The 27,829-nt window shown below is 40.5% G+C and overlaps 1 protein-coding gene across 1 annotated transcript; it reads right to left on the minus strand.

The window, feature by feature from the left end:
• Positions 1–5,653: 5,653 nt before the first annotated feature.
• SLC35B4 (solute carrier family 35 member B4) lies at positions 5,654–27,829 on the minus strand. The gene is made up of 10 exons (XM_023207824.3): positions 27,394–27,829; positions 20,415–20,528; positions 17,724–17,826; positions 15,850–15,899; positions 13,085–13,166; positions 12,817–12,877; positions 11,204–11,313; positions 10,539–10,614; positions 7,400–7,475; positions 5,654–6,110 (listed from the first exon to the last, which is right to left on the minus strand). The coding sequence occupies exons 1-10, from the start codon at positions 27,468–27,470 to the stop codon at positions 5,864–5,866; spliced, it is 996 nt and encodes a 331-aa protein (XP_023063592.2). The 5' UTR covers positions 27,471–27,829; the 3' UTR covers positions 5,654–5,863.

Raw genomic sequence — 27,829 nt, forward strand, 5'->3', positions numbered from 1 at the left:
AATGGTGATTGGAAACATCTGCAAGAAATGTATCACTTTTATTAAGAAACAATGATGGTACAATTCAAGATAAACCCCAGATGTCTGATGAGTTGTTTCAGAAGGTAAAAAATGGCTCTCTATGAGAAATAATGGCAAAAAGACTCATTCAGTTTGGCAAAACATTTTATTCACAAAATCTCCCATTTCTCCTTAACTCTCTGCTCAAATAACTCTTAAGGCTGGAAGCCGATGTTTGATATTTACACAGCTCAAAATCTGAATACCCACTAATGTCTTGTAGCTGTTCTACATACTCTCAGCTTTCTACTCCCTCCCCCCCCATTCTTTGTTCTTAAAACCTAATGGTAGTACTGAATGAAGAGATCAGACGAGATGAATAAAATCCCCGCCGTCCCTCCCCACCACATAATTTGTTAGGAAATCCTACTTCTAAAAATCATAGTCTTTTTTTGGAGAATGAGGCCATTCTCTGGAATGAAAGCAACTGGCACAGAAATGACTGGCAATCGCAAGTGATACACAAAGGCATTTTTATTGCGCCGGGGAACAACCACTGCTGCTTTCTTTGGTTCACAACAGTCGTCTATGCATTTCAAAAGATATCAGTAAGTCAATGTGCCAAAGAAATCATTACAACTTCTTAGAAAGTATTAGGATTTCTGCTTTTCTTTTTTCACATATCTCTGGCTCCCTTGCAACTCGCCTCATTTGACTAAAATTGACAAATTTTGGTAGGACGGTTAGTAATTTAAGTAGGTAAGGCTCAGGGGAGGTGCCTCAGTATGATACTGAGATTAGACCGACAGACAGTGATCTCCAGGCATCAGCTTCACCTGCTGCAGCTAACCGTACCAGCTATGGAGAGATGTAAGGGTGGGGCTGGTCACCCCAAGCAGCCTACTTCAAACACTTTTAAGAATCTTTAATGTTCTATTAGGGATCTCCTTGCACTTTCTTCCTGAGCATCAAATATGCAAGGTGCTAACTACATAATGCTCTTCCCTTCTACCACCAGGCAATCCAGAGAGCCAAAGGTGAGGTAGCAGGCTGCACACCGAGCAATCGCTGGGGTACTTCCTCCCAGTGGTCCTTCTTCCTTCTCTTGCTTGGAATGTGAGGAATGTTTCCCCTTATTTGCTTTCTTGCTAACCAGCTGATAGAGTGGGAACAGGTATCAGGAACCTTCAGGTTTCCCAGAAACGTGGGGGAAGAAGAGATCTTGGCAAGCATTTATTTGTTCATGTAACATAAGCCAGACCATATGCCAGGGGCTGGCGATACAGAAATAAGACATGATCCCTGGCCCCTCTCATCCCTGGAATGTCTACTAGGAGGAAGCTGCTGGAAAAAGACAACACGCTACAAAGCCAAGAGGGGCCAGTCTCCCATTCCAGCTTGGTACATACTGAACACATCCGAAGCTTATGACTAGTTCTTTTACTTACAAATATTGTTTAGACATATTTTCAAACTTTACGCCAATCAATAATAAGGAATGGATTTTATCTATATTGACAGTTCTTTCAACCTTAAGAGTGAACTGCCACACGTAAGATTCAAATTTTTCAGAAGAAAGCTATTGAGATCAAAATGCTTTGGTTATCTAACAAGGGTGGAATGACTTATAATGCTATTTACTCCAGGCAAAGAAAAACAAAATACAATAGACATAGGATCTTGATTTCAATGTGGTTCTCCTCCGTGTGGTGCATTTCTCTGTCTGCTTAGGTCAATGCCAACTGGTCCACCAGTGAACGTGTCCATCAGCCCTGAGCTAACTCATTGGTTTATAATTATTCCTGACCTAAGGTGTTTTACTTCCCCTCTCCATAGGTATCTGGCACTGTTGAGTGAAGCCAGTTAATGGGAAGGTAAAAATAGCAAAATAAGAAAAGTATTGTTTTCCAAATAGAGAAGGGAATGGTGGTATAGATTCTCAAATAGGGTAGGGAATGGTGGTGCAGATTCTCAGCCCCCATTTTGGGCTGTAACAGAATAAACAAACATTTCTGCATTAACCCTTCACGTTCATCCTCATCTACAGATATGGCATTCACATACTCTGCCAGATATTCTTACTATTACAAATGTACCCCCCATATCAATGCGTATAAGAATGTATAACAAAATACATGCTGTGCAGATATAAATACTCTGTAAAAATCCACAAAAACATCCAGAGGCCCCAAAGAATAGAGGCATAAGCAGATACAAGATCATAGGTCTTTCTTAGCAGAAAACACTGCAAGTGAAGAAACTGGAGTGAAGAAAGTGGGGGAAGGAGTTCGGAAGTGAAATAGAGGAAAGGTGCTCAGGAGATGACTGCGAGATATTTGTTAGAATCCTTGAAAACATCACGCCCTCTTTCCAGAAGAAAAGAGGTTTCCTCTGGGTGGCACAGACCAATTCAGCTTTCATGGTCTTCCTCTGTAGCACTGACCAAATCAAAATCCTGCAGCATTTCACTGTGGTTAACTGGATGGAAAGGAGGAAAAAACTAAAAACAAAGTATTTGGATTTGTCTAAATACTTTAGAACTTGAAATAAATGTATCAGGTACATTACAGTTGTTTTAGTTGGATGAAAAAGAAAACAGTAAAAAATAAACTAAAAAACATGGAGAAGATAACATGTTTCTAATATGACAATAGACTTTTGGCCAAAGATATGCAGACATTAAGCTAATACAATTCAAATAGCCACCATCTTCTGTTACCTTATCTGTTATACTGTCAGGTTATTCAGCAGGCACACAGGTGCACACACACATACATTGTATTTTCTGGCTAGTGTCCTTTGCTATTTGATTCTTGCTCTAGCATAGAGTTTTGGATGTCTTAAAGACTAAACTCTTTGTAAACAAACTATATCCTCATCTCTGAAGCATAAAATTACATGGTCTTGACCCAGAGAAAGAGGAGAGACATTTAATAGACATTTCTCTTCCAGTTAGGTAGGAGTCTGATCTTCAAAATAGTTTATTTGTCCTTTTAATAAAGGTTGAAAAAATGTCCACCCTGGATTGAAAAATCAGTTAACCAAGGGGAACATATATTTTTTTTTAAAGAGTAGTTTAAAAAAGTATTAACTGGTGTCCATTAGACATATTTCCTTATATTCAGCTACTAGAGAAAAACCAGTTCCCAGGGGATTTGGGGCTTTCTGCTTCTATATCTGGTCATCTTGTAAGAGTGTTTTAACCTATTCTGTGCCCATGCATGGCCTCCTATTCATAAGACTGGCTGAAGTATTCACATTGAGATGAACACACACGCTCTAAGACCAGATGCTAAAACCTAATGGGCCCAAGTGCTGTCTACGTACATCAACACATACCCAATAATGAAAACTTGTAATGTTTTCATCAACATAAAATGGGTGTTATTATGTATGTGAGGCTGCATCCTATGAAGAGTTCAGAGACTCCAGATATGTGGTAATCAAGTCGCCTCTAGGGACAGGTTCTTCTATTAGGTGATAAGAAAAAAGTAGCTTTTGTTGCTTTTAAGAGGTTATTTAACACTTGGATATTTCTAGCACCGTCAATTCTGAGGAACTCTACATATTTCAAAGCAAGTGGCTTTTGATCCTATGAATGGGTTCACTTCTAATTGAGCATCTTTCAGAAGAGCCCATTACTGGCTCTAGAACACTGTCAATGTCCAGAGCAACACATTATTACCCTGTAAACTCAGTGATTTAGGTGGAGAAATAATATCCACATTTTAAGTATCAAAAACCCGAGGCAGCTTAAATGACTTCTTCTCCAAGCGACCTGGTGACTCTAGGACATTTATTTCCACTGCCGTAGCTCAAATCCATCAGAGAATAGCTCTGGACAGTGGAATAAACATACCACACCATGAATGAGCCCAGGAGGCCTGGAGAACCACGTCTCAGTTTAAGAACACAATGTGTGCACCACACACACACACACACACACACACACACACACGGTCTTTGTCTACAGGCAAAAGGAGAAGTGGCCAGTGAGTTCAGCTGCTTACAGGGGAGCATGTACTGGTATGTAAGGTCCCAGCTAAGTAAAGAAAGGGGATGTGAAAGCGCAGCCACTTCCGTGCCCTTTGATCACACACAGACTACGAAAAGTACACACAAGCTATGCATATTACAGCGACAGTGTTCCTCCTACTCAAGACTGTCCCGTGACAGGAAAACTGGACCTCTGAAATGATTAGCAAAGAGAGGCATGTTTCCACATACAATAAAGCACATCGAACCATCCTCAATACCCATCGAGAATGGTAAGATACCTTATAGGGCAATAAAATAACAACTTTCAATTGTAGTTGAGGTTTGACCTGATTTACACATCACACACTACATATCTTCCATCTATGCATTCCCCTGACTGCTCGTGACTCTATCAGAATCATCAGGCAGAGGGGAATCTCCTGGTGGTGAAGCTTTATCCTCCCACTGGAGACCTACCCTTCTGCCCTGTGAGTGCCCGGTTGGGCCAACAGGGGCAGCCATGGCTCTTGCGGTGCTGGGCAGGGTCATCCTGCTGTCACCACTGTGGCCTAGGTAACGGGCTTCAGGGGTGCCCAGTCCATAACAACCTTTCTTTTCTTTTCTTTTCTTTCTTTCCTTTCTTCCTCCCTCCCTTCCTTCCTTCCTTCCTCTCTCTCTTTCCTTTTTCTTTCTTTTCTTTCTTTCTTTCTTTTTCTTTCTTCCTTCCTTCCTTCCTTCCTTTTTCTTTCTTTCTTTCTTTCTTTCTTTTTCTTTCTTTCTTTCTTTCTTTCTTTCTTTCTTTCTTTCCTTCCTTCCTTCCTTCCTTCCTTTCTTTCTTTCTCTCTCTCTCTCTTTCCTTTCTTTTGAGATAGAATCTCACTCTGTCTCACTCTGTCGCCCAGGCAGGAGTGCAGTAGCAAGACCTCAGCTCACTGCAACCTTCATCTCCCGGATTCAAGTGATTCTCCTGCCTCAGCCTCCCAAGTAGCTGGGATTACAGGCATGCGCCACCACATCCAGCTAATTTTTCTATTTTTAGTAGAGTTGGGGTTTTACCATGTTGGCCAGATTGGTCTTGAACTCCTGACCTCAAGTGATACGCCCATCTCAGCCTCCCAAAGGGCTGGGATTACAGGCATGAGCCACCGTGCCCAGCACAACCTTTCTATGTTATGAACACTATGTCTGCTGTGAGATATGCTGCAGGGCTGCCCTAACCACAGAAAGCAATGGATAGAAGCATTTGACTTTTGCATAGGAAAAAAAAAAAGCAAAATGTGGGAAAGAGGAGTCCCACTAGTGTTGCTCCGGTGTCACTGGGAATCAGCTCAAGGGAACATCTGTTCCCTTCCCAAAATGCGGGAGGAAGTCCAGCCCCGCTGTTACCGGTGTCTCAGTTTACTTGGCCACTCCTGGTGATGGTGGTGCCTGCAGCGTCTGACTGAACGGTGAGGTGCTGCTGAGGAGGGAAAAGGTGATGGGAGACAAAAGGGATAAGGCCACAGGATGACAATGACTGCTGTGGCAGAGATGCATTAGAACAGCAACAGAAGGGACAATCTTTTCCAAGACCATGGATAGTAAGCCAGTAGTTCATGGAGACTCAGAATTCAATAAACAAGAATAATACTGAATATTTTGGTAAACAAAACAAATAAATGAATGGGCTGTTCAATAGTCCAGAACTGTTCTTTTTTCTATTTTAGGGCTGAGGGGTTTCTATTCAGTCTACACGTGTCAGTATGAGCAATGTGAGAAGTCCCCTCCTCCTGAAGATTTCCTGTTGCATGGCTGGCTCAGCACTGCGGGTAGCTCGGCATTAACAAAAGCGAAAACGGTGGTCCCTCCCTCACGACGACACTGGTCTACATACTCCAGGCAGGCCTCAGTTCTTCTTGTTGTCCTTCTGAGGCTCACTTTTTGTGGTCCCTAGGTTGTTCCACACCTCTGTGTACATTAAGGTCCCAATGAAGACAAACAAGGTGCCCAGCCAGTGCCACAGGGTGAAGGGGTTCTGGAAGTACAAGATGGAAAAGATGAGGCTCACAAATTTGCGCAGGGTCACGACGAGCGTGACGGTGAGGGAGGTGCATTCTGTGGTGAGGATGAACACACCCCGGATGCACACGTACCTGGAGGAGTGGAGTCAAGGTAGTTTTCTGTAGACTATACTTGGGGGGTCAGTGGGAGAACCTTCTAGCATGGTCCCTGGCTTAACTTCTCATATTCTAAAAAACGTGAAGGTCTGCTACGGTAGCTCTGAGGCTCCTCCTGGGGAGAACCTGCAGAACAACTGTCCTGCCATTCCATTTATGGGTACCAATTCGAAACCGCCTAAAAAACTGCCAATTATTCTTATGTTAGAGTCTTCCTATGGTTACAATGACAGGCACCTCCAAGGTAATGACAGAGGGTGACACTCTCAGTAAGGGTGATCCCATTCACCTTTATTTATCTTGCCTCTAGCCCTTCTATCCTCTCCTCCAGAAAGGGACTCTATGGCAAATCAAGGAGCTGACTTCAGAGGAATGAGGTCAACTGCGATTCGTTTTACTATTTCAAAGACATAATTATTTTTATAATGAATGTAAGATCATTCGAAATAACTATTTTAAAAAACGAAAGCTATTTTGAAATTTTTTTTTTTTTGAGACAGGGTCTTGTTCTGTTACCCAGGCTGGAGTGCAGTGGAGTGATCAAGTTTACTGCAGCCTCGATCTCCAGGACTTGAGTGATCCTCCCACCTCAGCCTCTTAATTTGAAATTTCTTTCAGGACTTTGCAGCAGCTTGTGATCACTGGAAATACCTTAGGACACCAAAAAATCACAGGTTGAAATCACAGATGATTCAAGCTATACAGTTTTTTGTTTGTTTTTTGAGATGGAGTTTCGCTCTGTCACCCAGGCTGGAGTGCAATGGCATGATCTCAGCTCACTGCAACCTCCATCTCTCAGGTTCAAGCGATTCTCCTGCCTCAGCCTATGGAGTAGCTGGGATTACAAGCACCCATCATCATGCCTGGCTAACTTTTGTATTTTTGTAGAGATGGGGTTTCACCATGTTGGCCAGGCTGGTCTCAAATTCCTGACCTCAAGTGACCTGCCCGCCTCAGCCTCCTAAAGTGCTAGGATTACAGGCATGAGCCACCGCACCCGCCACTATCAATCAATGGACTCCTATGCTTCCACTCAGGGCAATTCCTTCCGCTGCCCTGTGCCTTACTGACCTACTGCACCACTAGCACCTCTTCTGCCCTCTACAAGGAGTTCCCTGAATGGGTCTCTGTCTCCAGCTTGCTGCAGAAGAAATCCAGCGAAAATCAGATTCAAGTCAACACACTGTTGGAAGACAAGAATGACCATTCCTGTGCCAAAAGAACCTGAAGACGACATAAAGGTGACGGCAGAGTCCAAAGGATACTGAGTGATGATGTTCATGAGGAGGTAGAACCACATGATGGGCAGGGTCACTCCGATGCCTGGAATTTCATATAACTCTGTAGAGGTTACAAGAGGATATAGCCACATCACTTTTTAACAGCTGAATTTTTCATAGTTTGAACAGGGTAATACAGACTGAACATAATAGGAACGGCAACATTGTCTTCCTTGCAAATAGAATTGGACCACACATCACTTTACTTGCCTTGACTCCAGTCTATAGCAGCCACTAAAGTCATTAAATTGGTTTCTTAAAACAAATAGTAGTTTTAATTTTTAAGGAAATGCTTTACCATTTGCCTCAATAGTACCTCACTTTACAAAGAAAGACTGTGAAGCACAGAAAAGTTGAGAATGATAAAATGATACAGACAGCCTTAACTACTCAACACGAGAGGAATGGCAGCTAGTAACTAAATACCATTTGGAAATATGTTCAATCACGCTAGTAATTACAGAATTCCAAAGTAAATAAGACTGTACCATTTTGTAGCTACAAAATTAGCAATTCAATATTTATGTATTTATTTTTCAGAGTCTCACTCTGTCACCCAGGCTGGGGTGCAGTGGCTTGATCTCAGCTCACTGCAACCTCTGCCTCCCAGGTTCAAGTGATTCTTGTGCCTCAGCCTCCCAAGTAGATGGGACTACAGGCGCACCCACCACACCTGGCTAATTTTTGTACTTTTAGTAGAGATGGGGTTTCGTCATGTTGGCCAGGCTGGTCTTGAACTCCTGACTTCAGGTGATTTGCCTGCCTTGGCCTCCCAAAGTGCTGGGATTACAGGCTTGAGCCACTGTGCCTAGCCAATTCAAAATTTATAAATAATATCTTAATCCGGCAAGTTGGTAATGGAACTGGCAGCCACAGGTTGGTGGCAGTATAACTTGGTTTCATTCTTTAAAAAATCAATTTCATAATCCTTATTAAGGGTCTATGAAAGTATTCATACCCATCCTTCAGAATTAATCCTAGTTAATTCCAAGGAAGAAAAAGGTTCTGCACTCATTAAAGTACTATACATAATAAAGGATAACTCTAAATCAAAATCAATCAAATGTCCAATGACGGTACAATGGCTACATAAACAAAGGCACTTTCATTAGAGGAGGCATTGTACGTTTGATAAAAATGAAAATTGTAGAGATTATATAGCCACATAAAACTCAGAAAAAAAAAAACAAATATAAAATTATATCCACCCAAGGATTACAGCTATGTAAGAATCTCTGTAAATAGACATGCTCTAGAAGAAAATCAATAAAAATACAATTAGTAGATGTCTAGGTTGATGGAACTGTGAATAACTTTAAATATACTCTTATGTTAGTTTTAGGCCAGGAGTAGTGGCTCACACCTGTAATCCTAGCACTTTGGGAGGCCAAAGCAGGAGGATCCCTTTGGCCCAGGAGTTCGAGACCAATCTGGGCAATAGGGAGGTCCTGTCTCTCTTAAAAGACAGACAGACACACACACACACACACACACACACACACACACACACACACTCACTCTTATGTTAGCTTTATATAATGACACTTGTACAGTAAATTCGTAGGAGGAAATAAAATATCTAAGATGAAAGAGAATAAAGACATAGAAATCACCAACGGGTTAGTTTTTTTGTATTACTAAATTGTTTTTGGGTTTGAATTATACAGCATAATTTAAGAAATTCTGATATAATGATGCTGAGATCTGGTAAGAAAATAAACATCAATTTTGTTTCACCAATAAAATGTCTCATATATATATACACACACACACACATAAAGACTAAGTTTTGGAACTTGGTTCTGGATCAGTGGGCAATGCCAATAATCTGGTATTCTATTCTTTGATATACTTAGCAAATGTTGAAATGAAAAGGAAGTTAACAAACGTGATTACTTTTTAATAACTTCAGAGATACACTGAATCTCTGAAGGAAAGACAATGAATATCACTTATTTTGATGGACATTTAGCTCTCTTGGAAAATTCATGGATCTCAGACACTTAATCTCAAGAAAAGCAAGAGAAGGAAAATGTATCTTTAACTTGGAAATGATTCTGAAGAAGTTGAAGGCAGATTCTGTAAAACATTTTATCATAAATGCCTAGCCCTGTGATTTTGAGGAGCATTCTAACAACTAAATCACATGGAAATTTGACATTTTAATTTCAATAGCCCTTTGCTGTGTGGGATTTCTCAGAGATCTTAAAAACTGTTGTGTTACTATGAAGAAATGATTATTTGAGTAATTCAGAGCCTTACAAACTTTCTTACACGCTACCTTCACATTTTTGGGGGGTGGGGCAAATGGGAGAGGCAACACTATAAAAGCAGAGAACAGTCATAACTTCACGATTCATGCTCAGATAGCAAACAAACGTTTACTGAGCACCTACTGTCATTCCACAAAATGCACTTAAGCATTTGAGGTGTGTGCAACATAAAACCTTGATTTTAAAAATGTTTATTTGTTCCTTGTGTGTTCACTGTCTATATAATACTGTTAGTAGATAATCAGATCATATAAGTGATCCCTTTCAAGTTAACTGACAATCTATAGCTAATTTATTAACTGGCCATTTTCAAAAATGACAGCTAACTTACACTAGAAGCTTGAAACTAATTTTGCTTATTCATCTGCTGCCTATCTCATCTGTAACTAGGAGAAAAACCTTGTCATCATTGAGCTCCCCTCTTGCTCTGCTCCACGGTAGCTTGGGATGGATCTGTGAGCAGCTCTGCCTTTCACGACAGAGAAGGATAAACAGCAGTCGAGAGAGCTGGACGGCTGCCCAACTTCGCAGGGCTCCAGTCTCTGCAGTGTGCTATAAGTATTCATTTGCATTCTCAAAACATCAAACATTTCACATTCAAATGCAAACACACAAATATCAAAGCAAAATAGAAAACTCGAAAATATTCTTTTACTTCATTTGTAAATAATTGAGAAACTCCTGTAAAAGCTTTTGCTGCTGCAATGACTGGAAAGTGGAATGGAGACATTTTCGAAAGGAACACATGATTTGAATAGGATCATGAAAAAGGCCGTGGTCAAGTCAAGAGTAAAACTGAGACTCTGTCTCAGAAACTGTCAGGTAATTCTACTGTCTAACCCCAAACTCACCAGACTTATTGAATAGAACTGCATGGTCATAAATATCAGAAGCCAAGAAGATGAAACCAGGAAGTGGAAGGGCGTGCTGTGGAAAGAAATTGGTCACATAAATCTAAGTGCAAAAACATTACAGAATAATTAGAGTAGCTTTACAATGATTAAAAGTTGTACAGGTTATTTGACAGCAATATAAAGAAAAGCAAGTTAGACTTAAATGTATATGGTGCTTCTTGACTACTTCACATTGTATGGCAAGATATCAACTCCCAAATTATGGTTCTTGCCTTTATAAGGTCTGAGGGCCATCACAGACAAAGCAAACAATGGAGCCAGCATCCTTTCTTCAACAACAGGGAATGGAGAAATTTAACCATATAGTCATTCTGCACAAAAGGATTTGCTAAATATGCAGACACAATTTAATTCGCTTTGATTGATTGTGTCATCTCGTGCAGTGAACTGTGACTCAGAACCCACCAGAGCATCCCATCAAAACTGCTTCAGTCTGTGGGTCTTAAAGCCATCTACCAATAATCAACCTTCAACTACATCAGAAGAATGGGAAGAGTTCACTTGGAGTAACATTTTACATCAGAAGAATGGGAATAGTTCACTTGGAGTAACATTTTACAACTTAGGAATTTTCATGTTCCCAGGTTCAACAAGTTGCTTACATTATAAAACAAAGCCTCCTTGGAGTGTTTCCCAAATTGTTTGTAGAGAGTCTCTTGGAATATACCCATCCTTGCGGACATCAGAAGAGCGAAAGTCAGTGCCCCAATACCTAAAAAACATCAGGTTACAAGATGTCTGCATTTGTTCATTTCCAGATGTTTTTCTTGAAGAACATTATTGTTTAAAGTCCTGCAAATATTACAAACTAATTGTAGAACATGTACAACATTGTAAAAAGAAATAAAAATACATTATTACCATCTAGTCCTTTACAGCTTTCTACATCTCCTTATATATTCATTTGTGTAAATTTTTTTACACTAAGACAGGATCAGATTGCATGTGGAATTTTATATCTTGCTCTTTTCATGAGCTTTTGCCTGGACTTTTCCTTCAAATCAGTTATTAAAATTTTTTCAAAAGAATGCTTTTAATGACTATGATATAGATGTAGCATACTTAAACGTATGAGAATGGTTATTTCTAATTATTTCATTATTAAAATCAATGTACATCCTTGTATACAAATCTTTAAAATAAGTGGAATTACTGAGTCAAAGGCTGTTGGACATTTAAAAAATACAATACTTTTTATAAATAAATATATTTTAAAAATATATATATATATATATTTCCATAAAAGCTGTGTCCATTTATACCCAAATTATTTTTATAAAAATAGTTGTCTTACTGTACCCTCAGCAGCAATGAGATAACCATTTATCATCTTGCCGGTATGATAGGCCAACATAAACAGGTATTGCATTTGGGTTTCAATTTGCACTTCTTTGATTACTAGACTAGTGAGGCTGAACCTAAAATTGTTGGGTAGTACTATTCTTCCCATGAACTATGTGTTCACATCCTTTGCACATTTTTCTCATTGGGTATTTTTCTAATAGCGCATGAGGATCTTTCTATGTTACAAACAGCAACCTAAAGGGATAAAGTTTCAAAGTCAAGAAGCAAGGAGAACACAGTTCTTTCACTGCTATTTCTCTTCCACTTGGTCAGTCTCAATCTGTTATTGTTATCACTGAAAGCCCCTGGGACGATCTCACCTCCATATCAAAAAACGTGAGAACAAAGCTCTACAGGAGCTGCCTATTTAATTCCACAAAGAGGTCCTTGTATTTTTAAAAATTCCCCAGGAGATTCTGATGATCAGTCAGGTTTGGGAACACTGCCATATGGAACAGCTAACCTCTGAAGAAAATAAGTCTTTAGAAATGAGTCCCTCGGAAATTTAAAGAGTCAATTGCTCTAACGTGCCCTTCTCTTGCAGAAGCTTCAACTTGGCAGACAGATTGTGAAGAGATGGATGACATTCAAAGAGTGTGATGGGCAAGTAGACACGCACTTCTTTCTACACCAGTGGCATCCCAGAAAAACACGGATCCATGTTGTAGAACATATTGCCACGAATGTGGGGGCATTTTCTTTTTTTCCTTTCTTGAACGCTAAGGTTCAGAGAAATAGCATCCCAGGTGCCTCTCTTCCATGGCATAATTTGTTTAGCTGAAGCTTCTTGCCAAGAAACATGTCTCTTAGGAGAAAACTCAGCAAACACAACTGCAGAGGCAATTAGCTTTATTATAATTATTGTACTTGCCTAGTAACCACCACACAAATGCCTGGAATCCATCATTCTCACTCAAGCTGGACTGGGAAGTCTAGGAAATAAGAAAATAAACTAGGTACAGAGAGCAGAACTACATGCAAGGCACCAACATACAAGGGAAACATTTACGTTAGCCATTTCCCTCCCCTCTTCTCTTTCAAAATCTTTGTATTACCTAAAAATTTGAATTTTATTAATTGCCTGGTAACTGGGCCCCAATAGCAAGTAGTGAACATAAAATGATTTGTGAGCTTCTTACCACCTGCTTTGCTGACATAAAAGTGCAAATAAATATCCCCACAGACACCAGGGCAATGGAGGTATATTTGAATATACTGTATCTGCAAAAAAAAAAAAAAAGAAGAAGAAGAAAAACACCTTAGGAAAGCACAGATATGGATTTCCCAGTGATATTTACAGTCAGATGGTGCGTGAAAACACAAATCACTAAAATATGACAGACAGGATTACTTTCCAGCACAGTCCACAGAAGTATGCATATGAATGAATCAGGATACTGACTGGTTTCTAACCAACACTTTTCCTTGGTACTGTTTAGTCTGTCTCCAATACTTCGTGAACCAATCGATTATTTCATTAGGAAATAAACACAGAAATAGACCAGATGTGATGTTGCATTCTGCTCTCAAGAGTCTAAATGAAAGCCTGACCCAGTCCTTACTAGGATCTGTTGCTTTTCCTGTCTTCGGGGGGCCCAGATCTGTGTCCTAGGACACACTATGCAAGTGCAAGAACAGGTTATCAGGTGCAAGTAGCAGGATTCAATACTCAGAACATAATCCAATCATCCATTCTCTGGGGGAGGCTTGTTTTTTAAAATCTCTGAATGACTTAATGTTGTTTTAAAATGTTGGCACAGTTGGATAAGGGGAAGGATATTCAGATTATAGAACTACAGGCAGTAATAACAGTACCATTTCACATTAGCTAGTATCATTAGCACCCTCTCAGATTCTTGGTAATCAAGCAAAAGGCCTCAGGCGAGGATTAAAAGAAATTTAACTAAGAAGATGAACCATCCCAGGTTTTCTACTCAAATACATAGTATTGTTTTGGTCACAGTACTTTGTAAAAGGCCAGCAGAACTAGCTAATAAGCAGAGAAAGGGACCAAAAGGGCCAAGAAGACCATGTTAGAGAGCAGTTGGGGAGAAGCAGGTATGAGCGGATGTATGGTAAAAAATAATGAACCTCTTCAGTCCAGAAAGATCACGCTGAAGAGGTTTACAACGCAGGCCAAAAAGAATAATAAAGGCATGGGTAAGGTGAATATAGATTTGATCTTCAAATCTTGGCATGAGGAGCACACTATGAACTTGAGGGTCTTCTACCCAAGAGAAAAGGAGATAAGAAGTTAATTCACTCTATTGGAAAGTTAACTTATGGAAATTCCTGCTCTATGGGAAAGAGATACACATAGAAAAGAGTCAAAAGGCTTAGACAGATGCAAGATGACACCCTCAGAACAAGTTCTTAAGGGCAACAGATGCTTGAGAAAGACCCCTAATATTTTGCGGCAATACCAGGAGAACACAACTCCTCTTATAACATGTTCTTTGGTATCCTTGTTATGAGCCAGAATCAAAGGTTGGAAAAGAGCACAGGCCTGTCCCAAGGCGAATTCCACACTATAAGAAGCATGGTGATCACTTCAAATGTAATAAACCTGACCATCATATGTATATATGTTGAAATGCAGAGAACCAAGAAGAAAGAAAGAAAACTACAGCAGTACTTTTCAAGGAATTCATAAGCCTCAGGAGATAAAGGGTCCATGATACGGAGCCTAGTAGGACAGGACAGTTATTCTTTTCATGACACAGCCTTTAATACTTAAAAACTCTAGGTTCTCGCATTCTGAATTGACAGCTACTTTCCAAGCACGTATAGAGAGCCTGGAGCTGGATAACAAATACATTGAAAAGTTGCCATCAACTTGTATAATTTTGGTCTTACCAGTGAACTTTCCCTGAGAAATTTCCCAAACTGTATGTGTTGTCTCTCGCTAACATCCTTCCTGCTTAGGAGTGAGGGGGGAAGCTCAGAGTGAAGGTGAGAGACAAATACTTTGAAAAAGCATCCCAGGAACTTCTGGTACTTCCTGCTCCTATCCCAAAGACAGCCATTGGTGACAGTCACAAAGAACAGCCCTGAACCTTTCCTTCCATCTTGTTGGCTATTTGGGCCTTTGTTAGGAATTTCCTTTTTAATATGTACAACCATTCCTTAGTTCGCTATGCTGTACTGATAAGCATCTTCTAGGGCAGCAGTGTCCCATGGAATTTCTGGGATGTTAGAAATGTTCCACATCTGGGCTCTCCAACATGGTCGCCACCAGCCACGTGAGTCTACTGAGCACTGAAAATGTGACTAGGAGTTTGAGACCAGCCTGGACAACATGGCGAAATCCAATCTCTACCAAAAATACAAAAAAAATTAGCTGGGCATGGTGGCACACACCTTTGGTCCCAAATACTTGGGAGGCTGAGGTGGGAGGATCACTTGAACCTGGGAGATGGAGGCTGCAGTGAGCCGAGATCGCACCACTGTATTCCAACCTGGATGACAGAGTGAGACCTCGTCTCCAAAAAAGGAAAAAAGAAAAAAAAAGTGTATGTGACTAATGAAACTGAGACACTAAATATTTAATTTTCTTTAATTTTGAAAAATGTAAATGTAAATAGTCACACGTGGCTAGTGGTGACCATACTGCACAGTGAACCTCTCTATCATCTTTATAAGGTGGCTTCGCAGGTTAGCATGATACTAAAATTCAACGATGGCAAGAGCTATTCAGTTCTACATAGAGACACCACAGGTGTCGCCTCTTACCTGGTCAGCTGCTTCAGGACATTGCATGATTGGGCCTCACTGGTAAAGAACTAAGAAAAGAGGTAGATGGCCAGAAGCAAACTTATCACTACTTTGGGACAAGGAATCCAGACGACTAGCTTATGGACAGGATATCATTTCCATACACAAAATATAGAAGTATATTGTTTACCTTTTCTTCAAAATGATAATTCCTAGAATCATGTTGGCAATTAGAGAACCCTGCAAAAGGAGACAACAGTAACAGGTTTAGTGCACTAGGAAAAAAACATAATTTGAGATGAATAGGAACATGGGCAAGGGGGAAAAACCTGGAATGAAGGAGGCTAGGATGAATAATTAGTAAGATTTAGTTGTTCTTATGACGGCAAAAGTATAAACCATAAAAAGCTATTATGATGGCCGGGTGCGGTGGCTCACGCCCGTAATCCCAGCACTTTGGGAAGCCAAGGTGGGTGGATCACCTGAGGTCAGGAGTTTGAGACCAGCCTGGCCAACATGGTGAAACTCTGTCTCTACTAAAAAATACGAAACTCAGCTGGGCATGGTGGCAGGCACCTGTAATTCCAGCTACTCAGGAGGCTGAGGCAAGAGAATCGCTTGAACCTGGGAGGTGGAGGTTGCAGTGAGCCAAGATCGCACCACTGCACCTCCAGTCTGGGCAACAAAAGCAAAACTCCATCTCCAAAAATATACGTATACATATATTTGAAAAAAAAAAAAAAAAACCTTATAAAGATGACAATGAGAATAAAACGGATCAATTCTCAATACAGTCATGATCAACCCTCCTTACAGGCATGCTTTACATCCCACGAATACTGTATTTTCATATTTGTTTGAAAAAAATTCGCATATATGTGGATCCATGAGGTTCAAACCCATGTTGTTCAAGGGTCACCTGTAATGGGTCAGTGCTGAAGCTAGGGCTAGCAGGAATAAATGATATCATAGACTTAGATTTGTCAAAATTTCCATCGACCTAATTTATAAGAGCTTTTAATAAGCTTCTCCCCATTACCTGCACCCTCTACCCCCGACCACTTTTTTTTTTTTTTTTCTCAGACAGAGTTTTGCTCTTGTCGCCCAGGCTGGAGTGCAATGGTGTGATCTTGGCTCACTGCAATGTCTGCCTCCCGGGTTCCAGTGATTCTCTTGCGTCAGCCTCCCAAGTAGCTGGGATTACAGGCATGTGCCACCACTTCCAGCTAATTTTATATTTTTAGTAGAGACGAGGTTTCTTCATGTTGGTCAGGCTGGTCTTGAACTCCCAACCTCAGGTGATCCACCCACCTCGGCCTCCCAAAGTGGTGGGATTACAGGCGTGAGCCACTGCGCCCAGCCCCTGACTAGTTTTAATGGGAAAAGTCATGCAAGGATCTCTCTGTTCTCTAAAAAGGCGACAATCAATCAACAGGTGTTTATTGAAAGTATACTATGTTTTCAATGCTTTGAAGGTCACCTTAATTATTATAATTGCTTTGGAAACTCCCTTCGGGAACAGTACAATCTCACAAAAATCTCAGACCACATGGAAATGTTACCATCACAATTATCAGCCTTTTTTGCCTGGAGTGCTTTGGGAGAAACCCTACCTTCATCAAGAATTTCCCTTTATTATCTCAAGTCTCTGCTTTAAAAAATAAAATCAGACAAGTATCTCTTTCATGTTCTGGAAGTAAATGTACTTTTATGAAAGAAAGAAGTAAGTGATAAGAAATACGTTAAATAACATAGCATGTTTGAATATAAAATCAAAGAGATGAGGGAAAATGAAGGCAAAATCTGTTTCCTAGGGAAAATTTAATTTTCTTTTTATTAATCACTCATTAGACCTCAGATGAATAAAAGTAAACCATCCACTTTGAGATTTCTCTTTTTGCCTTACTTTTCAGATGAAAGCCATTTTTGCTCATGCATTCACAAACCTATTCTTCTACCCAAGACCACTTACTACAAGACCCTTCTAGTTCTGCCATATATTCAATCGACCTACTTAACTATACTTTTCAGACGAACATACACACGGGACACGGCAGCACTTACGGATCTAAATATCATATGCAGGGGCATGGCAATGTTGAGATTCAGGGCATAGTTGTTCACTACGCTCACGGTGAAGAACATGGTCACCATTATGGCATAGTACCTGAAATGCAGACAGAACAGCTCATCAAACAGAATCTAGGATTTCAAGAAAATCAAGTATAGGAAATACATATTTTTGGCTAAAAAGGCATTTTGCATATTTCCTCTGCGTTACAAGATTGCATTGCCATTATCATGCAATGTCAACTACTAAGTAAGTATCAAAATGCTTCACAAAGCCAGACTAGCATGGGAAAGTCTGAGTTATAAAATACATTTAAAGAAACACTATTTAATATTTTTCAAGTGTACATAGCAACTTAAAATGATTGCATTGGTTCTTTGTAAATAATTTTCATATACCTCTGAAGAACTTGCAAATGGCTGCTTCTCTGAAATACCTCCTCTATACACTTGTTTGTACTGTTAATTTTCGCTGTTTCTAAAGAAAGTATTTGCTAAGTTAAGGATTATTTTCAGCCTAGCAGCTGCTAAATTCTCCCGCATTCTGAACTAGTGGCCTCCAAATTAATGAGGACATGGTTTGACTTGTACAGATTTTTATTTAAAATCAGGGTCTCTGTTTTTTGAAAGTTTGTCTTAATAACAGAAAAAAAAAACTAAAAAAAAAAAAAAAAAAAAAATCCAGTAACCCTAATAACTTACAGGGATAAATACAAATGAATAATTATGAACAGATGAATAAACAAATAATTTTACATTTGTATGTCATCACTGTGATCCAGAAAATACATAAGATGCCTTCTACATTTATTGGGCTAAACCATATAAAATTGCCAGTTTTATAGGTCAACAAGTTGAATGCCAGAAATTTCATATGACTCAACTTACCATATTCAGTAAGAGAAAAAACAGTATTTAAAATAAATAGCTAAAGAATGCAGGGCAACGGCAAATAAGTGGTTCCATATTCTTCAGGAAATGTTGATCTTTGAGATTCCCAACCATTTTCCACCTTTGCACAGCTGAAGGATATGACGGCACTAAGTCCTAAGTGATCTTCCCTCAAAGAACCCATTCTGCGTTGCTAGTTAGGTGTGGAGCCATACACCACAACAGGCCAGTCAAGCCAAGGCTAAACTAATACAGTCTGGATAGTCTGAGGAACTTGACAACGAACACACATGCAAAATTACCAGCAACAGCTTCTTCACAGCTTCTAAATAACATACTATCTGCAACTTTATCAGGTTTCTTGCCAAATTTTCTTAGTTCTATCTTGACGAGGTGCCATTTACAGAGAGTTTGTCAAGGTCTTTTAGGACAATTAATTTATTCCACATTGCTTGCCTAGAAATTGTTGATGGGGATGAATGACATGAGCAAAATTGTGATTATGGCTCCACCTACAGAAAATAAAATGGCCACCACACATAGGACATGCATGGGAATATGGTTATGAGGGCAAGATCACAGAGACCCTCAAAGGGCAGGCTAGGGAGTCTGGATGTCATTCAGAACATCATGGTAACCACAGAGTGAGGCCACATGGTAAAATGATACTAAGTGAAATGGACGGATGAAGAGGTGCGAGGCAGGGAAGTCAGTCAGCTAGGATGCTATTATAAAAGATATGGTGACAGGGTATACTTCCTGATCTATGCTAGTGGTAGAGACAATGGGGAGAGACAGTGGGAAGAGGCGGGAAAGGGCCAGAGAAGTCAAGAAATGCTGGGGCTTTTACTGCAATGTAGATGCTGGTCTTTAGGGGCAGAAAGTTTTATGCAGATACTAAAGCCAATGAAACAAAAAGTATCTGGAATATCTAGCATCGCATTGGGAACTTTAAAAGTATAATATTAACAAAATTCAGCCAGATTTTCTGTAGCAGGCTACGTAGGAATGCTGCAAAAGAAAACCAACAAAGACGGGCTTTCGCCTTCGTACTTGGATATATTCATACCAGAATGTCGCTCTAAAAGGGAGTAAGTGACACCATCCTACTAAATTCTCACAGTTGGATGGATTACACTTTTATCTCGAGTCACTCGCAGCAAGACAGGTGAGTTTTCAATACATTGTTTATCATAAGAACTGCCTTGTTTTCTATTTGGCCCCATTAGTACAATGAGGCAAATTTGGACTAAAGAATTACAGGTCTGGCATCAACAAATTTTGATTTCGCTTGCCATGCATTTTCTTTTAATTGAGGCGAAATTCACCTAACATAAAATTAACCATTTTAAAGTGAACAATTCAGTGGCATTTAGTACATTCAAAAAGTTATGCAACTACTACCTCTATTTATTTCCAAAAGCCATTCGTTTTTAAAAAGAAACAAGGATACTCCTCTTTTAGAATGTTTGATAACTTTACCAACACAGAAGACAGTACAAAATTTGTGGTCACACTAGGCCTTCTGACTAATCCTATACTAAATAAGAACACACACACATACACACTCTTGTCTCCATCATGGTTATTTTAAATCTTGTGGCAGAAATTTTAGTTTGGAAGTAGGCACCCTGGATTTTCATAACGTATTAAATTCAGAAAATGACTTAGTATTCTACTGATATCTCTGAAATAAATCTTACAAAAGAATGTCTCATACTCCTTTTATACAGGTACCACCTCTTTACTTTCTTAAAAAATCCAAAAGCTAAAAGAGACTGTAATGTACCATACCTTATCGGGATAGCTGGTGGCTTCCTTCCCAAATCAGCTTCAAAGAGGAAGCCTTCCACAGCAATAAATAAAAATTGTGCAAATGTCACAATGTTCCCACATCCTGGATGCTTCCTGTATAGTGAATAACAAAAGAGGAGGGGAAGGCACAAAAATTGAGATAATACTAAAATGCATTCTAATTAGAGGGCCAGAATAACAGGGTGGAGGGATTTTGATTACCCACTGTCCTTTATCTCAATGTTCATAGCCTTTGGATCACATATACTTAGCATTGATCTCACAGAGAAGAATGTCAAGCTTTCTTATTTTACTCTTCCTTGCGTGTACCAGGTCATGAGTGAGAATTACTGTGACACATTTGTTTCCAGAACTATGATACGGCTTTCCTAGTAAACTGTAGGAAATTGGTCATAAGTTCTTATCGGGATCTTTGCTTCACCAAAAAGGTCTTTAATGAGGATCCTAGTCAGCTTAGGCAGCAAAGCCCAGGGACAGAACTATGCTCGGGTCTCCCGGAATGTTTATATATCCCTTCTGACCAGGAATCACCAAGACTGCTGTCAAATGAAAAATGAACCCAGTGTTGATGATAGGGACATTACTTTAATGGTAATGGTGCCCAGCAACGGGGAAGAACTTGGTTTCTTGGGATGGGGGGAATCTTATTCTTTTTATAATAATAAAATACAAATATACCTACAGTACCTGAACCAGTACACCTGGGGGAGGGATTAAGAAAACAACGTCTAAAAAATATCCTGGAGGAGGCATAATGAATAAAAGACTGAAAAACACTGCCGTAGTCTACTATTCTTCACAACCCTTAACCCCGTGTTTTGAATGTATTAGGCACTCAAAAGATGCTTGTGGAATTCAATAGATTCTCTTTAGCGGTCTATGAGATAGTTGGGGAAGATACCCCACATTCAACAGTGATTGTTAGGAACAAATTTACAAAGTTAAAAACTTTCTCCTGACATTCATCTTGAGGTACTCTGAAAACCAATCATTTAAAATGTTCAGGTTTTCTTGAGTGTGTCTTCCATTCAGCTCTGCTCAATCACTGGAAGAAGAAAAAAGTGAGCAGTTATCTTTGCTCTCCTGAAGCTTCCAGATTTCCTATAATCCCAATATTCACCCGCCTTCGTATTGTGCGTTTTCATCTCGACCAAAGGCATTTACCTGAAGCTGATGAAGAGAGGGATGTAATTGTATTATTACATATTAATATAATGCTACTTATCAGAAATGACTCCATTCACCATTGGTGGTGTTAGTATTATATATAAAGCAATGCCAAGATATACAAGTCCTTAAATATACCCATCAGGCACAAAAATAAGACAGTCCAGGCAGGAGCCATTCCTACAGAGCTAGGCTTACTAACTGAAGCAGAACTGCTGCTACTCTTTAAGCTCTGCTGCCTATGAAGGTTTCCTTGAAAACTGCTACTTATTCAATTCAACAAGTTCTCTTTTAGCACTTCTTATGTTCAAAGGACAAGGCTAAATGCAGGAATCCATAAATAATCATGTAAGACATTTACCTCATTCAAGGAGCTAATTAAAACCATTAGCCTAAATATGAGCAACAGAAAGAACTTTAACTCTAGATGGTTGCTAGCACGGTGCTTTGGAGTGCGGGCCAGCCTACTCTGCTCTTTAAAAACCTGTTTCCCAAATGGTCGGCACGGTGGCTCACACGTGTAATCCCAGCACTTTGGGAGGCTAAGGCAGGTGGATCACCTGAGGTCAGGAGTTCGAGACCAGCTTGGCCAACGTGGTGAAACCCTGTCTCTACTAAAAATACAAAAAAAAATTAGCTGGGTATGGTGGTGCATGCCTGTAATTCCAGCTACTTGGGAGGCTGAGGCAGGAGAATCACTTGAACCTGGGATGCGGAGGTTGCAGTGAGCTGAGATCGTGTCACTGCCCTCCAGCCTGAGTGACAAAGCGAGACTCTTGTCTCAAAAACAAACAACAAAAAAAACCCTATTTACTCAAAGAGGCTCACTCTCCCACTTCTAATTTGATTAGTCTGGGGTAGGACCCTGGAATCTGTACTTTTAAAAGCTTTCCACTTTATTGTCATGTGCAGCCAGGTTGGAGAAATAGCAGTTGAGATGCAGGGAAAGGGTTCAGAGTGTGTGTAAGTGCATGTATCGCTGTGTTTGTGAATGCACAGGTAGTTCTTAGGTGCTGACGCAAGGTTGGGAACCACCATGCTCCACTGTGCTTAAAAGTACACACTGACATGCGAGATGCTGCTCTGTCACTTGCTGTGTGACAGAAGTGAATTATCTAAGTCTGGTGTTTTTATCTTTAAAATGGAAACCATATAAGGGCCTATCTCTTTGATTTATTGTAGAGTAAATGAGTCATCCCTGAAAAGCACTTAACACAGTGCCTGCTACAGAGTGAAAAAGGCAAGTATGATGACCAGTATTCAGGATCTTGCATATTGAAAGGTCTTCAATCTTTAAAAGGTCCTCCCCCTTTTAAAGACATTCCAGTTGACTAAGTTTTCTCATCTCTAAAATGAAACTGATTTCACTGTTGTAGTGAGTATTCAATGAGAAAATACATATAAGCGCCAAGCACAAGACTTAATCCAAAAGAGGCTTAAAAGTTTCCTTCTATGTTCTCTTTAACAAGCTTCGGCCAAGTCAACTAAAGAACAATGATCAAGACCCAATTATGTGTAGAGTTAGGTGGCAGCTTCCGGGGAGCCCCCAACTTGAAGGGGACTGGATCCCTGCCCAAGAGGATGACAATATGAGGGAGCCAGACATGAAGGAGGAGGCCGTCAGAAGCCAGTGCCTTAGCAGGGATGGTGAGGGGACAGACCATGTCCCTTTACCTTTCTGCTCTCCCTTTCGGGTCAGTGACCCACCTTCGCTCAAGCAAGAGAATGAATGGGAGGGTTCCAATGTGATCTAGAATCTTATAATTTCTACGAGAGAGAAAAAGAGATTTAAGAAACGATTCACTTTACATGTGTATTCTCTACAGGATTTTTTAAAAGGACATCCTAGTACTTTTTATTTTATGGAGGTGGGTATTGATATGCCCATTTCATTCCATTGCTAAAGACGCTGAGGGTCCCATTGCACTGCGTTAGGTAAGAATCCCAGGGGTCAGTGGCAAAGAAATGGCATTTGTGGTTACCCTTAGCATTATGATTATTACAATTCAGTGGGGTTTGGTATGGGTTTTTAGTTGTGCAATAATTGCCACTAATGTTAGGACACTCCCAAGAGATATTCTACTCCCATTTTGAGTCACTTTCCATTTTTTGCTTTTCCCGGTCCAGCAACAACCCTAATTTACTTTTTGTTTCTGTTTCTATAGAATTTACAAATCTCCCTAATCTGCTCAAATAATTTTTGAAAACTCAACTTATGAAGCCTTTTTGAAACACACTGTTGTTTAGCTACCAATGGAATTATTTATTTTAACTTGAATAATTCATTTTAAAACTTCAGAGTAAAAACTTGGATCCCTTAATCTTGTTTTCTTGAGCTCGATTCCTCAGGAATTGTAATCACTAACTGCAAACAGTTTCTCCCACTTTGAATTCTCTTGGCAAAAATTCAAATTTTTATTTAAAAAAGGATGCAACTTTGAAGAGAATGAATTGGGCAGATAGTTTATGCCTTTTGCATTTCTTTTGCTGAATTTAGGAAACGATTTAATTCAAGATCAGGCACTTGAATGAAAAATAAAATGGGAAAAAAAAAGTTTCAGATTGTTTTCCTGATGTAAGGCATGTAATATCTTGCCTAGTTAGCTGCTGTGTGTATATCTTGTTTCCAAGGTAGAATGTAAGCTCCCTAGGGAGGAATATCAAGGCACTCGTCCCTTACTACCTATCTGCTCTGTCCACTGCATTGTGTTTTAATATTGGTCCCAATTGTAGGTATAAAGATCAGAAAGAAAAGCCTAAATTTGTTTTCCAGTTTAGGGAAAATGGTTAAAAATGTCCTCTTCTTCCTGCAAGTCACTTAGCATTTATATTTAGTATTGTACTTGCTACTTATTAGGGCACCTAATGGCTCCAAGCCAGCCAATATAAAAAGCACAGTTCCTACGCTATAAAAATTTATGGCCCTTCCACTGTGATGTCCCAAGATAAAGTCACAAATTCCGAGGCCATATCTAGAAAGAACCTTAAGGCCATCTGGTTCACTAGCTCTTATTTTATTGATCTGTAACACAAGAAGTGGAGACTTGTCTAAGCAAGTTAGGAAAGGGCTCTATTCAGTCTGGTGCGCCATTGATTATTTTAATAAATGCACCTCCTCACCACTTTATGAAAACCCAATGTTTTATGCAAAAAATGCAGATTTACAAAAAAAAAAAAGAAGTGATGATTTATTTACAAATTATTCAAAATATTTTAAATAGAAGCTCCTATAATGCATGAAAATATTTTGTAAAATCAGATTTGTCCAGGACTTTGCAGGACCATCTCATAAAAGAAATATATCTGTATTGAAACCAAGTTGTTGGAAAGAATGGGAAGCCCTACAAGTGTGCTTTAGGCTTTACATGCACATCTCACTTCATCCTTCAAAACTCTGTGAAGTTGGAAGAACCATCATCACCATCACCCCCTTTTACAGTTGGGTCAGACTAAGGGAGATCAAGTCATTCAGTCAGGGGCTCACAAAGTAGTAAAGAGAGGATTTAGTTGCTTGCATATTCTCATGTCATACAGCCTTTGGCAAGATTTAATTTAATGGCATATTCAACACAAATATTACCATTATTCCCTGACTTTCATTTCCATGGCTGGCCTGATGAAATCACTTCTTGATATTTTCTTTTTTATTTTTTGAGACGTAGTCTTGCATTGTTGCCCAGGCTGGAGTGCAATGGTGCTATCTCGGCTCACTGCAACTTCTGCCTCCCAGGTTCTAAGGATTCTCCTGCCTCAGCCTCCTGAGTAGCTGGGATTACAGGTGTCCGCCACCATGCCCAGCTAATTTTTATATTTTTAGTAGACATGGGGGGGGGGGGTCTCACCATGTTGGCCAGGCTGGTCTTGAACCCCTGACCTCGTGATCCACCCACTTTGGCCTCCCAAAGTGCTAGGATTACAGGTGTGAGCCACTGTGCCCGGCCGACTTTTTTATATTTTCACATCAACTGCTGCCAAAGTGGCCTTCCTTTAAAAGTGTATCAGACTTACAGTTGGATACAATTTTTTTTTTTTTGCCATTTTTATATCCCTCACCACCCTCACCCAAGTCAAATAAAAGACCCCTACCCAAGTCAAACAAGAGACCTTTATCAACACTTTCTGTATAACAAAATTTCAAGCTCCGTAACAGCAAAACTTAACCCCATACAGAGTTTACCTTAAATAAACTGGTTGCTTTGGGATGACTTAATCAATGATATCCAATAAAATAAACTTCTAGTAGGCACCATATGAAGAACTGGATAACCAAAATCTATGGGCTGCTCAAGTTCAAAACTGGCAGGGAGGTTGAAAAAGGTACTGGACTAGGAGCTTAGATATCTTGGCTCCCATAACTTCTTTGGACCATTTCCACGTCAGTAAAACAGTTTATAATTCTTGACCTATCTTCTGCACAGGATTGTTCGGATGATCAACAGAGATACAAGTTGAGTATCTTTCATCTGAAAATCTGAACTCTGAAATGCTCTAAAAAATCTGAAACTTTTTGAGCACTGATATTACAAGTGAAAAATTCCACACCTGACACCTTTGCTTTCTGATAGGTCAGTGTATACAAACTTTAATTCACGTACAAATTATTAAAAATATTGTATACAATTACCTTCAAGCTAAGGTTATGTGTGTAAGGTGTATAAGAAACACAGATGAATTTGTGTTTAGATTTGGGTACCATCCCTAAAATATCTCATTATGTATATGTAAATATTCCCAAATCCAAAAAAAAAAAAAAAAAAAAAAATACAAAATACAAAACACCCGTTCCCAAGCATTTCAAATGAAGGATACTCAACTTGTAATGTATAGATTCAGAAACACGAGCTAGAAAACACTATAGGTATTGTTTTACTGCCAGGAAAAGGAGGCCTAGAGAGGCTAAGTGACTTGAAGGGCTACACAGCCAGTGGATGACGGAGCCAAGAGTGAAATTTCACAACACAGCTTTTTAGTCCTGGAACCTTTTCCACACCACCTTTTCGACACAACCTTTTTCGACACAAGCTGTCGTCTCTTCTCTAATAGCTTCTATCCACTGAACTTTGCACATTCAATGCGACCTCAAAGAGCCCTCTCGGGTCACTTGGACCGATCTTCTACATAATTTTTTTTTCTTTTTGCACGCCACCTCAAAGAGCACTCTCCGGTCACGTGGACTGATCTTCTACATAAAAATCTGTTCTACCGCATCATTTATGTATGCACTCATAACCAGCTCCAAGGCCAATAAAGCAAATGCTTTGCAGGACGCCGTAATAAAAGTAAAACTTTCTTTGCAGCATGTACAAAGACTGCTTTATACGTCAAAAACCTCTGCTCAAGTCCAGCCTGTGCCATTTAACAGGATCGAAAAAAGAGCTGGAGTTGGATGGGAAGGAAGAGAGAGAGTGGTTTGGTGAAGGAACCTTGGTTCTGACACAAGCTCTCCGCCGACCTTGGACCGGTTATGTGAAAAACTCTTCAGGCTTCAATCAATCCCCCCCGAATGTGGAAAAGGGGTGACGACAGTAACACCTTGAGTGTTCCCCTCGCAGGAATGCTTTGAAACTGTTAAGCGGGACTGCGGCCGGTGCGCAGTTCTGGGAAGCAGCACACTCAGCGGGGTCCCAGGCTGCCCAGACAGGACGGATTGTTGGGGGGCTCAGGCCGTCCTGCACCGGGCTCCGTAGGCGGCGGGGTGGGGCCAGGGCGTGGGCGCGTCCCGAGGGGACCTCTCCTCCGGCTTCCTCCGCCCCGCCCGGGAGACCGGGTGCGGCACGAGCGGGTCACTCACCGGGCCAGGAGCTCTAGGAAGATCACGTTACTGCAGCAGCCTGCGAACACCAGGCCCACCGCCAAGGCCGGGCGCATTGCCGGTGCAGGGTTGGGGGAGCGAGCGCACAGAGTAAGCGCCCGCTTATACCGCTACCCCAGGAAGCCGGCCTCCTGCCTCGCCACAGCGCAGCACATAGCACGGTCCTGGAGAGCCGCTCTCACCCGGGGCCGCCGGGTCTCCCCTTCCCCCGCGGTCAACACCGACGCTGCCACCAAGGAGCTGTAGTTCGCAGTCAGCCTCGGTCCCATTCATCCGAGGGGGCGTCCGAGCCCCAGCCAGACTACATGTCCCAGTATGCCGTGCACCTTTACGCCAGGCTGCGCCGTTCCCGCTTCCGCCAGGCAGCTCCGCCACAGAAGACAGGGGGACGAGGTGCCCGCATCCCTCGCGCGAT

Source organism: Piliocolobus tephrosceles, chromosome 8 (genome assembly GCF_002776525.5).
Source record: "Piliocolobus tephrosceles isolate RC106 chromosome 8, ASM277652v3, whole genome shotgun sequence".
NCBI lineage: Eukaryota > Metazoa > Chordata > Mammalia > Primates > Cercopithecidae > Piliocolobus > Piliocolobus tephrosceles.

Excerpts from the sequence above, each read along its gene's own strand:
- SLC35B4 (XM_023207824.3), bottom strand. The coding sequence starts at position 27,470 with ATGCGCCCGGCCTTGGCGGTGGGCCTGGTGTTCGCAGGCTGCTGCAGT. Across the intron at positions 13,167-15,849 it reads ATTATCATTTTGAAGAAAAG|ATACAGTATATTCAAATATA; the intron begins GTAAACAATATA and ends TTTTTTTTGCAG. Across the intron at positions 11,314-12,816 it reads ATTTGTGTGGTGGTTACTAG|GTATTGGGGCACTGACTTTC; the intron begins GCAAGTACAATA and ends GATGTTTTTTAG.